Raw genomic sequence first — 13028 nt, 5'->3', positions numbered from 1 at the left:
TGTCACACGTGATAACTTTAACTTGAATTACCTCTATTTATTTTGTTAGCAGGAGATGTATCAGCAGCTATGTTTCTTTCACATCTTCTGAAAAAAATACCCACTCCCACACAGAGGAATTGTACATTTTTAAAGGCAACAACTGTATTTTGTGATCATTTTGCCTTCAGAAGATGTTTGTCAAGAGGTAGTCTGAAATCTGTTGTTGCCACTGTAATGGAACTCGACTAGCTATGAAATTGTACAGACATCTAAAAAAAAATCATTGTTTTCTTTCAGAGATGCTATGTGTGGGGGAAGGCTGAGTCTGGAGGAAAAATGGGCTTGTTGCACTTCTCCTGCTACTTCCTGGAGCATTGTGTTCATGTCTTCTAACCCCAGCAACAAAGCTCTCCTCACTCTGAACCAAACAGCTTCCCTGTGTGAGACCTGCCTGAGCACACCTGGCTTCTGGTACCTGGAAACTTGTGCTGTATTTCAGCCACTGATGAAGCCTGCCTAATGGCCATCAGTAGGATGCTCAAATTTTGAACAAAATTGAAGCATATTCTTAATTTAAAAGTATTTGACATTTCTGAGACATACAAACAGGAGTGCCTGATGCTGTTAAAAGATCAACAAGTGTTTTAGTCAGACTGCACAACCATGCAGAGAAGTTACTTTAAAAATTTGAATGAGGTAATTCAGTCTCCTTCTCAAACTATCTTCTGAATTTTTGTACCCCATATGCCTAATTCTGTGGTATTACACAATGAAGTAAAGAGTTGGAAATATTTTGCAAAATGAAATTATTGATGCTGTCCTAGCAAAGAAAGAAAATATTTACCTAATTCTTAGGTGGCTAAAAAGAACTTAAAATTGTATTCCACATTTCTGTAGAGCCAGAATATCTTTTGGCATCTTGAGGCAGTGAAATTTCATCCAGTGAGTACATAACAGGTATCTCTGGGGGAACAGAAATTTTCACTGCATGTAGCTGAGGGCACTGCTCTTGAGAGAGCAAGACTCAAGCTTGTGTTTTGTTTTTTCTCTTCCCCAGTGTAGAGGAGCACTTTGAAATTTGAATTAATGCTTTAAACATATTCTAGTAGATTCACCTAGGGGCACTGAAGTCATAGTAGCTGTCCTTTTCTTCATGGCTTTAAGAAAACTCCTGACATGCAGTTGCCCGTTTTCTTCACTGCAGAATCACAGAATGGGTCAGGCTGGAGGGGACCACTGTGAGTCATCTGGTCCCAGCTCCCTGCTCAAGCAGGGTCATCCCACAGCATATGGCAAGGATTGTGTCCAGATGGTTCTGGAATATCCCCAGTGAGGGAGACTCCAACCCTTCTCTGGACAATCAGTTCCTGTGCTCGGTCTCTGGACAGGAAAGAAATTCTTCCTCATGTTCAGGTGAGACTTCTTTCATTTTCTTCATTGCCTCCTGTCCTTGGCACCACCAAGAAGAGCCTGGATCTGTCTTCATGGTACACCCCTTGCAATATTTCTATCCCTACTTAAAGTTCCCAGGCCCTCAAATGCAGTGCAGTCACATAACGATGCCTTCTGCATCCAGAGCCATGGAGGAACTGAGAGCTTTGGGTCTGTGTAGGGGATGGAGGGGATAAGGAAGTCCTGCATCAATCAGGGACTGAAGAGCAGGAGCCAGTGCTGGGGGCTGACTCAGAGCATCCCACTCCCCTCATCCCCTTCCGTGTCCCACTGCCGCTCTCTTGCACTCAGGACAGGCACTGCACCAGGAGGTTTGTGGGATGCTCTGTAAATGAGTGAGAGGGAAACACGGGTCAAGGAGTGGGTGGACAGTGAATTTTTGTTGTCTGTGTTTATGTATCAGAAGATTCCTGGTTGTGATTATAAGGCAAAATGAACTAACCAAATGCTAATAGCCATGAATGATGATAATTTGCTTCAAGGTGCTTATTCATTGATTAGAGCTCAGCAGAGTGCCTGAAAAAGAGCTGGTCAGGAAGCATGAGATCACTAGCAGTGTTGAAAACATGCCAGTAAAAATGAACACTGATGAATAAATACACCACAGCCATCTTTGTGTACAAACCCATTTTTTGTACCATTGAAGACTGTTCTGCAACATCACACTGGTGATGGTTTTCAGATGGCTTTGAATACACATCTAAAGGAGAAAATTATCTTGAAAAACTAAGAATATACATCCTAGTCTATAAAAACAAAGATTAATACTCAACAATGCCATTCACATTTTACCAATTTGATCCTAACCAATTTTTGCCAAAATGTTGAACAATCTGTTTGTGAATCCCCAGCTGGGACCATTCCAGTGGATCTAGATAACTCTGTATTTAGGGGACCAGAGAGAGGTGAAGGGACTGTAGGAATATTCCCTAAGGGACTCACTTGAGGGCATGGTATCATGATGTTTTACTTTCAAGACCTACTTTGCAGTTTTAATGCTTCTTGAAACACCTCCAGCAGAAGTTCCAAAACACAAAAGTACCCCGAGAAACCTGTGATGGAACAGGGCCAGCAAGCACAGCCTGGAGCCACAGACAATGCCAGCACAATATAAGGAAAAAAGAATTCACTCTGAGGGTGGTCAGACCCTGAAGCCCACAGAGCTCAGGGCTTTTCCATCCTTCAGTGCATTCAACCTACACAAGCCCTGGATCCGCTTTGGGCAGAAGGATGGGTTACCCCTTCCTTGCTGTTAGTGAATACACATTTTCTCTCCTTTCTCTTGCACCAAACCCTTGGAGACAATGATCTATTGCTATTTGTTTGGAATTTGTTTCAGAGGAAAATACTCTAAGCATTTTATGGAACTTTTTTTTTCCCTACTTATGCTGTGCGACACTGTCCAAATGCCATGTGCTACATAGTATTTCATGATTTCTGTTACTGATAAAGGCCTTGGGCAGGGAGAGGAGAAGGGAAAGGGGAAGAAAACCACCACCTATAAACATCATTAGCCATATAAATTACCCATTACCCTGAATTACCTATTACCCTAAATTTAGCCTAAGATAGTCTAAGGTACTGTTCAAAAATAGAAAACAGGTCTTAGAAAATACAGTATCACCTACAGCTGAGTTCTGAAGTTGCTCCCCATCACATGCCCTGTTGCCCCACAAAGGGGCTGCAAACAGAGCTACTGAGTCTGACGTCTGGGAGAGTTTATTTTTCACATTTTTCCACATTTCAGCTTGATGCAACCCACACTGCTAACCCTATAATTACCAGAATTAAAATGTGTGCGAATGCAAATTTCTGTGATTTAGGCTTTGCAAAAGGCTCTGGTGCTCCCTGGAAAGCTCATCTTTGTGTGTGCAGAGTAGAGTGCTAATCAACACACGTGATGAGTTAATGGCAAAATTTCAGCTGACAGTAACACTGAAGATGACAGGTCTTAGGGTACTTTAGAGGAGCTCTGTTGGTATCATTAAGACACAAGAATTGCATGACTTTAGAGGTGGCTAAGTGGTGGTAATTATGACCTTGGTAATGGCAATCAGTCTTCCAGGGATAATGCACTCTTCGCTTACAGCACTTAGGTTCTATTTATTTTTCAAAATACACTCAGAAAGCAAATAAATAACTAAAAAACCTGTACTATATACATTTATGTACAACAGATAGTACATATTATTTTTTCAAAAACAATTTATTTTAATGCTAGAGATTTTCCCTGTTTATGTTCTAATTTTTGGATGCATTGGCAAAATAAGTAACATTGAAATCAGGAAGGAATGCAAAAGATCTGTGTCTTTCACAATTATGACTGATTTTACTCATCATTTGGGGTATTGAGCAGACACAAAATAACAGTGACTCTTGATGGCATGACCTGAGAAGTTTGACTTCCCCACATCAGTAGCTGGCAAAACTGAAAGCAAAACACTGGTAGTACAGTAAAAGAATTGGTCATAACACTTACTTATGGATACTTTTCTTCATGTTCTTTGATCAACAAATTGATGCATTTTTGCCCATTCTTGGGGCTATCCAACAATTTTTGTTGTTGCTGACACAGACATGATCTCACATGTTCTTGATATTCCACTGTATTTCTCAGCAGTTTTCAGTGGTTTTTTTCCCCAGCAAACTTGAAAGTCTATGTCTGTGAGTTTCTATACCTTCACATTTATGATCATGCACATTCTGCAGGTTCAGCAAATTGTTGCTACAAATCAATCACTGAGGCAGACATAAATCAACTAGAGAGATTGCTAGGAAATGGTTTCAGCAACAGAAGCTTCCTATATTCATCCTTCGGTGTTGTTCCCTTGGTTTTTTATACTGCATTACAAAGAGGGCCCATTGGTGAGCATTTCCTTCTTAATCAACTCTCCTTTCTGAGCAACAGCTGATTTATTTCCAAATAAAATTTTTATCTGCTTGGAATTTCCTTTAGTGTGAGGTTTGGCATGATGTGGAAACCCAGGGCACCGGGAATATTTCTCTGTCTGCTCTGGGGTGTCCTGACCCCCAGGGGAGCACCGACTTTGACCCTCATTCATGGAGAAAACTTCCAAAGCCTCAAGGTAAACTAGAAACCACAAAAGTGTGAAATAGATTGTAGAGATTGTAGAGAGTAGTATAGTATGCCACATGGATGAGAAATTTAGGTTTTAGGATTTTTAGGATATTACAGATGGGTTCAAGATGGAGGATATAGGGTGTTGTCTCGCATTCCTTTCTTCTTTCTTCTTCCTCCTTCTTCTTGGGTTCAGGTGGTATCTTGTAATTGGGTACAAAAATCCGCATTGTGGGTCTTTAGGGGTCAGTTATTGGGTTAGAAAGAGAAATAATTTAGGTGCCACTTCTTAATTGGGTAGCTTAGTTTTTGATTAGACTTAAAAGACCTTGTAACAAGAGATTGTTAGCCATTTTTGTGCTGCTTTTCCTGCACGCAGTGTCTGGTGCAGACGGCGTGCTGAAGTTTTGATAAGATAACAATAAACAGAAGCTGAAGACTGAAAAAGTCCAATGTGTCTCTTGTTCCTGACACAGAACTGCTCCAGGAGGGTCTCCCCTGCCAGGGGAGGCCCCAGGGAGTCGCCCAACTTGGGGCCTGCGAACTCACAGCATCTCTTTATTTTCTGTTGATTTCTGACACTTTTCAAATATTTACTTAAAGGCATGGTCATCGCATTTAGAAGAGGTAGATCACTCTCAATATGACACATCACCGTCTTCCTTCCCTACTTCTTGTATTTTCAGCAAGTCTATTGTGTTTATCCTGTTATGCTCAAGCAAGGCTTCAGGGTTTATTTTTTTTCCCAAATCCTAGATCCCTGCAGGTCTGTGTTGAGAGAGAATTATTCTGAGTGCTCTTATTGATGCCAAGGACTAAGTAGTCACATGGCTCTGATGAGCATCGCTGCCTCTGGAATCTGTCAGATCCTGAGGTAACCCTTGGTAACACCTCAGGAATTTTTTCAGTCTTTACTACAGAGGTTGAGCCAACAATTTGTAAAATTCATACTTGGATATCATCTCTCATCTTTAGAGCTGGTTTAGGTAGAACCACTTCAGTCTCCACTGCCCTTCAACAAGACTCTTACGGCTCCTTTTAGCACTGGGGATTTTTTGGCAAGCTTATCTATCAGCAAGTTATCTAGATGCACACAAGTTTCCTGCTGTTATCACAAAGGATGTTTTTGTTGCTTTCCTCCAAACTTGGCTTCTGAATTATGAGGGAGGTGCCCCTGTGGGAAACTTTTGATTTGTCAGATTCCCTGTGACCTGCCCACTTGAGCCAGCAGAGCTTTGGGAGTGGATGTCCTTATCTCCCTCGAGAAACAGAGACTTTTTTCTCAGTTAAGCACAAAGTGGGTGTTGGTACATTAGGTTTTCTCTTTCAAAATCCATACCACTCTCACAGCCTTGGTCTCTTCCCATTGTGCTCCCTTTACCCTGGCATGGAACAGCGGCAATCGCAGGGATAATGAGCTTCTGTGTCAGCAGATGATCTCCCAGAGCAGCAGGGATCTGCTGTTCTGCCTCGCTACAGTGTCTGGCACTTCTGTGTCTGCAGATATTGCAACACACTTACTGAGCTCCACACTTACACTTTGTAAAGTACCTGCTCTTATTGGTGACTAAGATCCATTATTCTGTCTCCCACACGGTTGCTTAGTGATTTATTGATGTTTCTGCATTCAGTCACTGCTGTCATAGAACCACAGAATGGTTTGGGTTGGAAGGGACCTTTAAAGCTCAGCCAGTCCACTCGCCCTGCAACGAGCAGGGACACCTTCAACTGGACCACGTTGCTGGGAGCAACCTGACCTTGAGTGTTTCCAGGGGTGTGTCATCCATTACATCTCTGAGCAACCCGTTACAGGGTTTCACCACCCTCACTGTGAAAAATTCTTCTTTACAGCAAACCTAAATCAGCTCTCTTTTAGTCTAAACCTGTTATTCTTTGTCCTATTGTAACAAGCCCTGCTAAAAAGTCTGTCCCCATCTTTCTCCCTTTTAAGTACTGAAAGCCCTCAATAAGGTCCCTCCAGAGGCTTCTCTTCTCCAGGCTGAACCATCACAGCTCTTTCAGATGTTCCTCATAGGAGAGGTGCTCCAAACATTTTTGTAGCCCTCCTCTGGTTCACACCAACAGGTCTACATCTCACTCATTTGGACAATTAACAGAAACCAAAAGTCCTATATTTTCCCTATAGAAAAGAAAACCAACTCATTTCAAAGAACACCAGCCAAAAAGTATTACAGTCTCATTGGATTCATTGGTCATACCCAAGTTTGGAATATGATTGCAGAATTGGGCAACTCTCAGAACTTATACCAATATTTAACATGAAACAGTGTTAGGATTTCCTGTAATTGTGTGGACTATGAAGGTCTCCTGTACTTATTTGGAAGGGAATGGACAGGCTCTCTATTTTTTCCACTCCACAGAGATGACATTTACACTTTGGCAATAAAACCTGTACGAGCTGTAAAACACATGACAAGGAATATCACAGCCATCATGTATTCCAGAGCACTAATGGCAGCTAAGTACAAACCGAATTTTGGCAACCAATTATTATTTCAGGCATTGTCTTTGAGAAGATACGTCCGTGGAAAGGTTAACCCCTTGTTGCCCGGCTCATGGATCAAGCACGACTTGCTTCTAGTCGGAGGTGAGGCTTGCAGGCTGCCATAACCTCTGGCTCCATGGATCTCCTCCTCCCCCGCAGTCACTGCGGGTCACTAGCGCGGGGTTAAGCGAGCGCTGGCTGGTTCATACGCTGCATGCCGCACCGGGCACGCTGCCGCCCGCCTGCCTCCATCCGTGCGGCACGGAGCGGGTGTTCCCCGTGTCCCCTGTATGCCCTGTGTCCGTGCTGACCCCGGTGTCCCCAGTGTTCCCGCTGTCCCCGGTGTTCCCGGTGTTCTCGGTGTTCCCGGTGCTCCCGGTGCTCCCGAGCATCCCCCGCCCCGTCGGGCCGCGCGCCGAGCGGCGCGGAGGGCGTGGCCAGGTGATGCCCCTCCCCCAGACATCGCCCATTGGTGGAAGCGTGGCCGGGCCACGCCCAGGGGCGGGGCCGGGGCGGGCGGGACGGAGCCGCCGGAGCGCGGGGCCGGGACGGAGCCGCGGCCGCGACCGGAGCCGGCACAGCGGGGACAGCGGGGACAGCGGGGACAGCGGGGACAGCGCCATGGCACAGAGATACGACGTGGTCGTGATCGGGGCCGGCATCTCTGGTGGGTCGGGGGGGAACGGCGCGGCCCCCGCCGGGCATCCCGCCGGGAGCGGGGCCGGGCGGTGGCGCGGGGCTGGCGATGGAAGCGCAGGGCCCGGGCCCCGGGGGCTTCAGGTGCGCCCGGGGAGGGAGAGGGGAAATGACCCGTGTCCCTGCGCTGGGGACAAATCGCTGCTCCTTGCGTTGGTTTGCTCTTGGTGCGCGTCGGGAGGGAGGCTGGAGGAAAAGTGACTTGGCATTGCCCACAGGTGCGGGACAAGGCAGGGATACGGGGATGCAGGCTGGCATTGGTGCGTCCCGACGAAGGTGGTGTTTTGAGGTGGTTTTTTCAGGTTGCCCGTGCAGCGCTGGCAGATGTTTTGTTTGGGGAAATGTTGAAGAATAAACATTTGGGAGTATCTCTAAGTTAGGTTCTGCTGCTGTGAGAAGAGCTGTTCTAGAGGCAGCCTGATTCCACAAGTGCCATGGACTCATCACACTTCACCAGGCAACACTTCCCAAAATAGTCTTCAGATCTACTTTCACACCAGCAATTGCATCATGGCCCCTCATCCTTATCCTTAAAAAAACCCCGTTAATTAATTATTTTTCTGTTGCCTACAATGAGAGTGTTGCTGTGTTGGAGAAAATTAGTGTTTAGGTCGTCCATCAGGTGGTTTTTGTGTTGGCAGCTTTGGCCAGGTCTCAGTTTTCAGGCAGTCCTTACTTCACTAATGATTCAGAAAAGGTGAGTTTTGTGACTGTATAATATCAGTGATATTACAGCCATTATTGGTGTGGGTAAAGTTAGGTTTTATTAGCAATTAAGAAGGAGTCAGAGGCTTTCCTTTGGTGTAATCTGCAGTGAATTAATGCATAAAATAGCAAATGATTGACATAATTATGTTATTTCAACTAGTAAAAGAACAGTATTTGTTTAAATAACTATTGGTGAAAATGTACATATGCAAATAATCTGTAACATCGCTGAACAGAAAGGAAGAGTGTGGATGTATATTTCCTTGCTTTTTAGTTGTACCAGATGCCTGGTAATTTTCCTGCTAGAATGAGACATTTGGTCTTCATCCTTGGGGTTCCTGTAATGCACAGAGTGTCCTTAGGGAATTACCACCCATTCTGTGTGCAGCTGATGGCAACATCCTCTTAATATGGTTTTTAGAGCTCTGACAAGCTCTTGTTCTCTCCAGGGTGCCCGGTTCCTCCGGGTCCCCAACCTGTTGCAGTGTTTCAGAAGATCCTTTGAGCATTTCTGTGTGGTGTCTATCCTCACTCCTACAAAAACACTAAGTTACTTTGTAACACCTATGCCTTGGACCAAAGCCTGTGGGGATTGAAATGGAGCCAAGCAGAAAATTTCACGGTGCTCACAGTCCCTGAAAATTTGTCGGTGGCATATGAGGAAGACAAATAAACATGTCACAGCACTCCTGGGGTACAGGGACAGTTTTCATACCAATGGAAACTCCATGCCAGTGGCATAGGCATTGGTGGCTGCCTGTTATGAATTAGAACAGGCATCATTTTAAGAAAACAGCCATTGAAAAATAGACAATAAATGCCTTATTTAATAATAAAAAATCCATTTTTATTCTACACTGCCATTCATAGCTGGGGGATTAAACTCTCATCAGCCTCTGGTCTGTTTTGCTTTTCTCACAGCTTCTCTGTCACTACCATTCCTGCACCAATATGCCTACACCTCAGTTCTGCAAGAGGTTAGACAGTGCTTTCTGGTCTTAAAAAATAAAAAAATAATCTGTATCTAGAGTTCTGCTTCTGGTGGAACACATAGTAAATCATGCTCCAGTATGGACAGGATTTCCCCTCAACATCTCTCTGATTCCAGTGTTGACTTGCTGTTTGTATCTCTGAAATTGAATTTGCAGTTGACTCATCTGGTAAGATTTCTGTCTCTTCTCCTTCTATTGTATTTTAAATACTCACTACCTGATGCTTGCAGGAAAGGATAGGAAACTCTGAGATAAACTAGCTCTTTACTACAAATACATGAAAGCTGTATGAGGTATAAGCAAATACATGAAAGCTGTATGAGGTATAAGCAAGGTGCTTGTTCTATTAAGTGTGAACTTCACAGCGGTGATGCTGTGGCTTTTAAAAGTATTTGTCCAGTAATTGTGAAATGAAGCTCAAATCCTGACAAGCAGCTCTGGAGTTGTCTGTTCCTCAAAGCAAAGCATGGTCCTGAGAGGCAATTTCTGAACAATGAATTTCTGAATATGTTCTGCTCATCCCTGCTCCTGGCCTCTGCATGCCCACCACAATGTGGTCATTCCAGGGACACAGAATCCCCTCTGCCTATAGGGAGCTGCAGTCTAGGGGTGGAGGGAGCTTCTGCAAAGAGTGCTTTGGGAAGAAAAAGCTTTTGGAAGAAATCTCTGCCTGGGTGGCTTCTACCTCTGGGATTTTCCTGCTGTACCTCATGGAATTGCACTCAAACTGTCCAGGCTGCATCAGCAAGTGCCTTTGCACCCTGCAGAAAGGGAGCTGCAGAGGTTGGGTTAGATTCATCTTTCCACTTGGGCTTGCATGTTAAAAATGGCCAGTAAAAGCCCCAGGCACATTTGTGTCACTCTTAATAGATAGTGTCCCCTGTAATCCAGTTAATATTGATTATAGTGTTTTATACCCAAGCATATTAAATAAATTGGTGCCTGAAGTTAAAGACTTCCCCCATACCCACAGGGAGTTTTTATTTCTATGGCTTGAATATTGCTCCCATTTTCTATTTATAGGGTTTTCTACTGAACTGAAGAGTGCTGTTTTGGATTGATTTTGACATGATTGATTTTACTTGATTGTGTGTTTGTTGAAACCCAGCAAGCTGATGGCACAAAATGTAAGGAGGGCCTGGGTGCTCAGTCACTCCTCAGGCACTGCTCATTAACAGCTGGACAGCATTAAGTGCTCAGAGAGTTTTGACAGAAACCTCAGATACTTCAGCTTGTTAGATCTGAGAATGACTTCTGTAATTTCTCAAAACTTTCTAACTGACCTTATTGGGGCATATTTTCACATGGATAACAAAATGTGCTATGTTGACTCTACCCGGACAAATTTCGAGTAGCTGCTGCAACTTCCAAATTAGGCATTTAAAAAGGGCATGATTTTTCAAAATCAAAGAATATGTTTTCCCTAGGCATTTAGAAACAGACGGTCAATTTTGACCAAGATTTTCCAGCAGAAAAGAATCACAAAAAAAACCACACCCTGAAAAACACACCCTGAAAATTCAAGCTTAAATAGTTCCAAATCTGGAAAGAAAAAAAAAAAAAGAATGAAAGCAAAATACCTTAACTTTTTTCATGGAAGTATATTCATGTGCCAGCCTTACCTCGTGTGGAAGCCAAGTTTATCGGAAGATTACATGGAGAATTAAAAATGTTAGTCTACATAATACAAACCAGAGAGGCAGCAGATATGGGGAAGTATGTCCAGAAGCAGAGAAGTCCAAAAAATCTTGTATGGAAATATGGTTTGGAAGAAATTTCAGCACATTGTGTTCCATGTTCAAAACACTAGAGAAAACCAGACATAATTGAATCTTGCACTTAAGGCTATGATTTGCTGACATGGATAGTTTTTATTTCACAGAAAAAGATGTTTGTTTTTATCTAGAAAAGAGGAGATTGTGTTGTTCTACAAAATCAAAGCTGAGATTTCCCAGCCATGTGCAGGAAACAGCTCTGTTTTCTGCTGCACTTATGGAGGATTCCAAGGGCCACAAATTGTAGGAAAAGCTGAGATGTAAAAATGGTAGTGATTAGCCTTTATATAGAAATAAAGCATATGATATATTATGAAGACATTTTTGTTTTTCTCTCTGTGGAAAGGCACTCTGTGTTGGCATCTCCAGCTCCACAGTGTGTGATCGACAGCCTTACCCCTCGAGCTACCTACGCCTTGGCTGTGGGCTCTGAGTGAAAGACTGAATAACGAGGAAATGCAGATTTTCCTTGATTGCCATCCTGGCAGCACAACTTCTGTTGTACACTGCCCTGTTTGTTTTGACAGCATGCCAAGCTGCTGGTGGGTGGTGGTGTCAGATAAACCGTCAAACACACAGTTGTTGGTGTGAGATAGAATCAGTCTGACCTGTGTAAATCTGGAGTAGCTTTCAATAATTTTTTCCCCCTACTGTTACTTCTGTATTTACCTGGGATTTGACCTATAGGAATGCAATATTTGATTAATAAAATGTATTCTCTGTTTATCACTTTGCATTTGCCCTGTGCTGGGTTCCATCTACCTGGTTCTTTCCTTCCTTCTTTCTAGATCCAACTAGAAAGCTGGTAATCAGTGATAAAGTTGTCATTTAGTAGCAGGGATTCCTAAAGACCTTTTTTTTGGGGATGCAGAAATAAATAACAATGTTTCACAGAGCTCTGAGTTCCCAATGTACTCCTAGCAAGCTGTCATTATGACAAAAATTTACAGCAGGAACAAAACTCCCAGAATCCAGTAGAACGTGTAAGGGATGCTTTCTACAATAATTGCAAATAAACAGAAGTACCAGTTTTCATTTGCCTCCTTCATAATGTGTTCTGCTGTTTTGCTACTGAAATCTTATGAGTGTTATTTGCCTCAACAAGCAAAAGAAACAGCCAAGTAGTTTGGACAGATCCTTAAAAATGCCTTAACATAACAACACCAGGCATGGGACAGGCATTATGTCTTTTCTGGGAATACCAGCGCTGATGTTATTGGTATTTGTGGTGATGACATTGATCATAAATTAGCAGCAACATTTTTTGACATTCTTTTTTAGTTGAAGTCACCATTTAGGTAACAGGAATTTATTCTGCACAACACTAACTAAAAAAAATCGTCAATAGTCATAACATGTGTGTGCTTACCTTGGTTGTTTCTTTTAGTAGGTAGGATCAAACTGTCATAATTTTAACTGCTCATTTTAATTGGAGGAAAGATGCCTCATTTCCAGCCTTGTGCTTATACTCATTAACTTTTTTCTGCCTTTGTTTGCGGGGAGGACATTACTTTGGGGAAGGAAAGTTTACTGCAAGAAGCTGTGGACATGAAAAATCCCAGTAGGTGTGTGTGGAGTGGATTCATCCTTGGGATAGAATTCCCTCTTCCTGCCCACTGCATTTCTGCTAACACTGTCCATGAGAAACTGTCTTTGTGCCCTTCAGAACAAGGCTTGCATTTGTAGAAAGCATTTAGACAGTGATGCCATTGAGACCAGTAAGTGGCTTGGTCTCCTTTGGACAATGTACTCTGTAATACAAAATATTTATTCTCTTTTGGTGAAGATCTTTGCTGAATCAAGTGGATTTTTTTTTTTTACTAGAAGGGAAAAATAGT

The 13028-nt window shown here is 43.1% G+C and overlaps 1 protein-coding gene across 1 annotated transcript in view; it reads left to right on the top strand.

Moving 5' to 3' along the window:
* Nucleotides 1–7541: 7541 nt before the first annotated feature.
* Nucleotides 7542–13028, top strand: part of LOC137468227 (amine oxidase [flavin-containing] A-like) — a 34202-nt gene continuing 28715 nt past the window's right edge. Inside the window, exon 1 of the mRNA XM_068179709.1 lies at nucleotides 7542–7686. Within this exon, the coding sequence (XP_068035810.1) occupies nucleotides 7641–7686 (46 nt within the window). The 5' untranslated portion in view covers nucleotides 7542–7640. The remainder of the gene's footprint in view (nucleotides 7687–13028) is intronic.

Source organism: Anomalospiza imberbis, chromosome 2, assembly GCF_031753505.1.
Source record: "Anomalospiza imberbis isolate Cuckoo-Finch-1a 21T00152 chromosome 2, ASM3175350v1, whole genome shotgun sequence".
NCBI classification, from domain to species: Eukaryota; Metazoa; Chordata; class Aves; order Passeriformes; family Viduidae; genus Anomalospiza; species Anomalospiza imberbis.
This window is presented reverse-complemented; position numbering and strand designations above follow the sequence as displayed.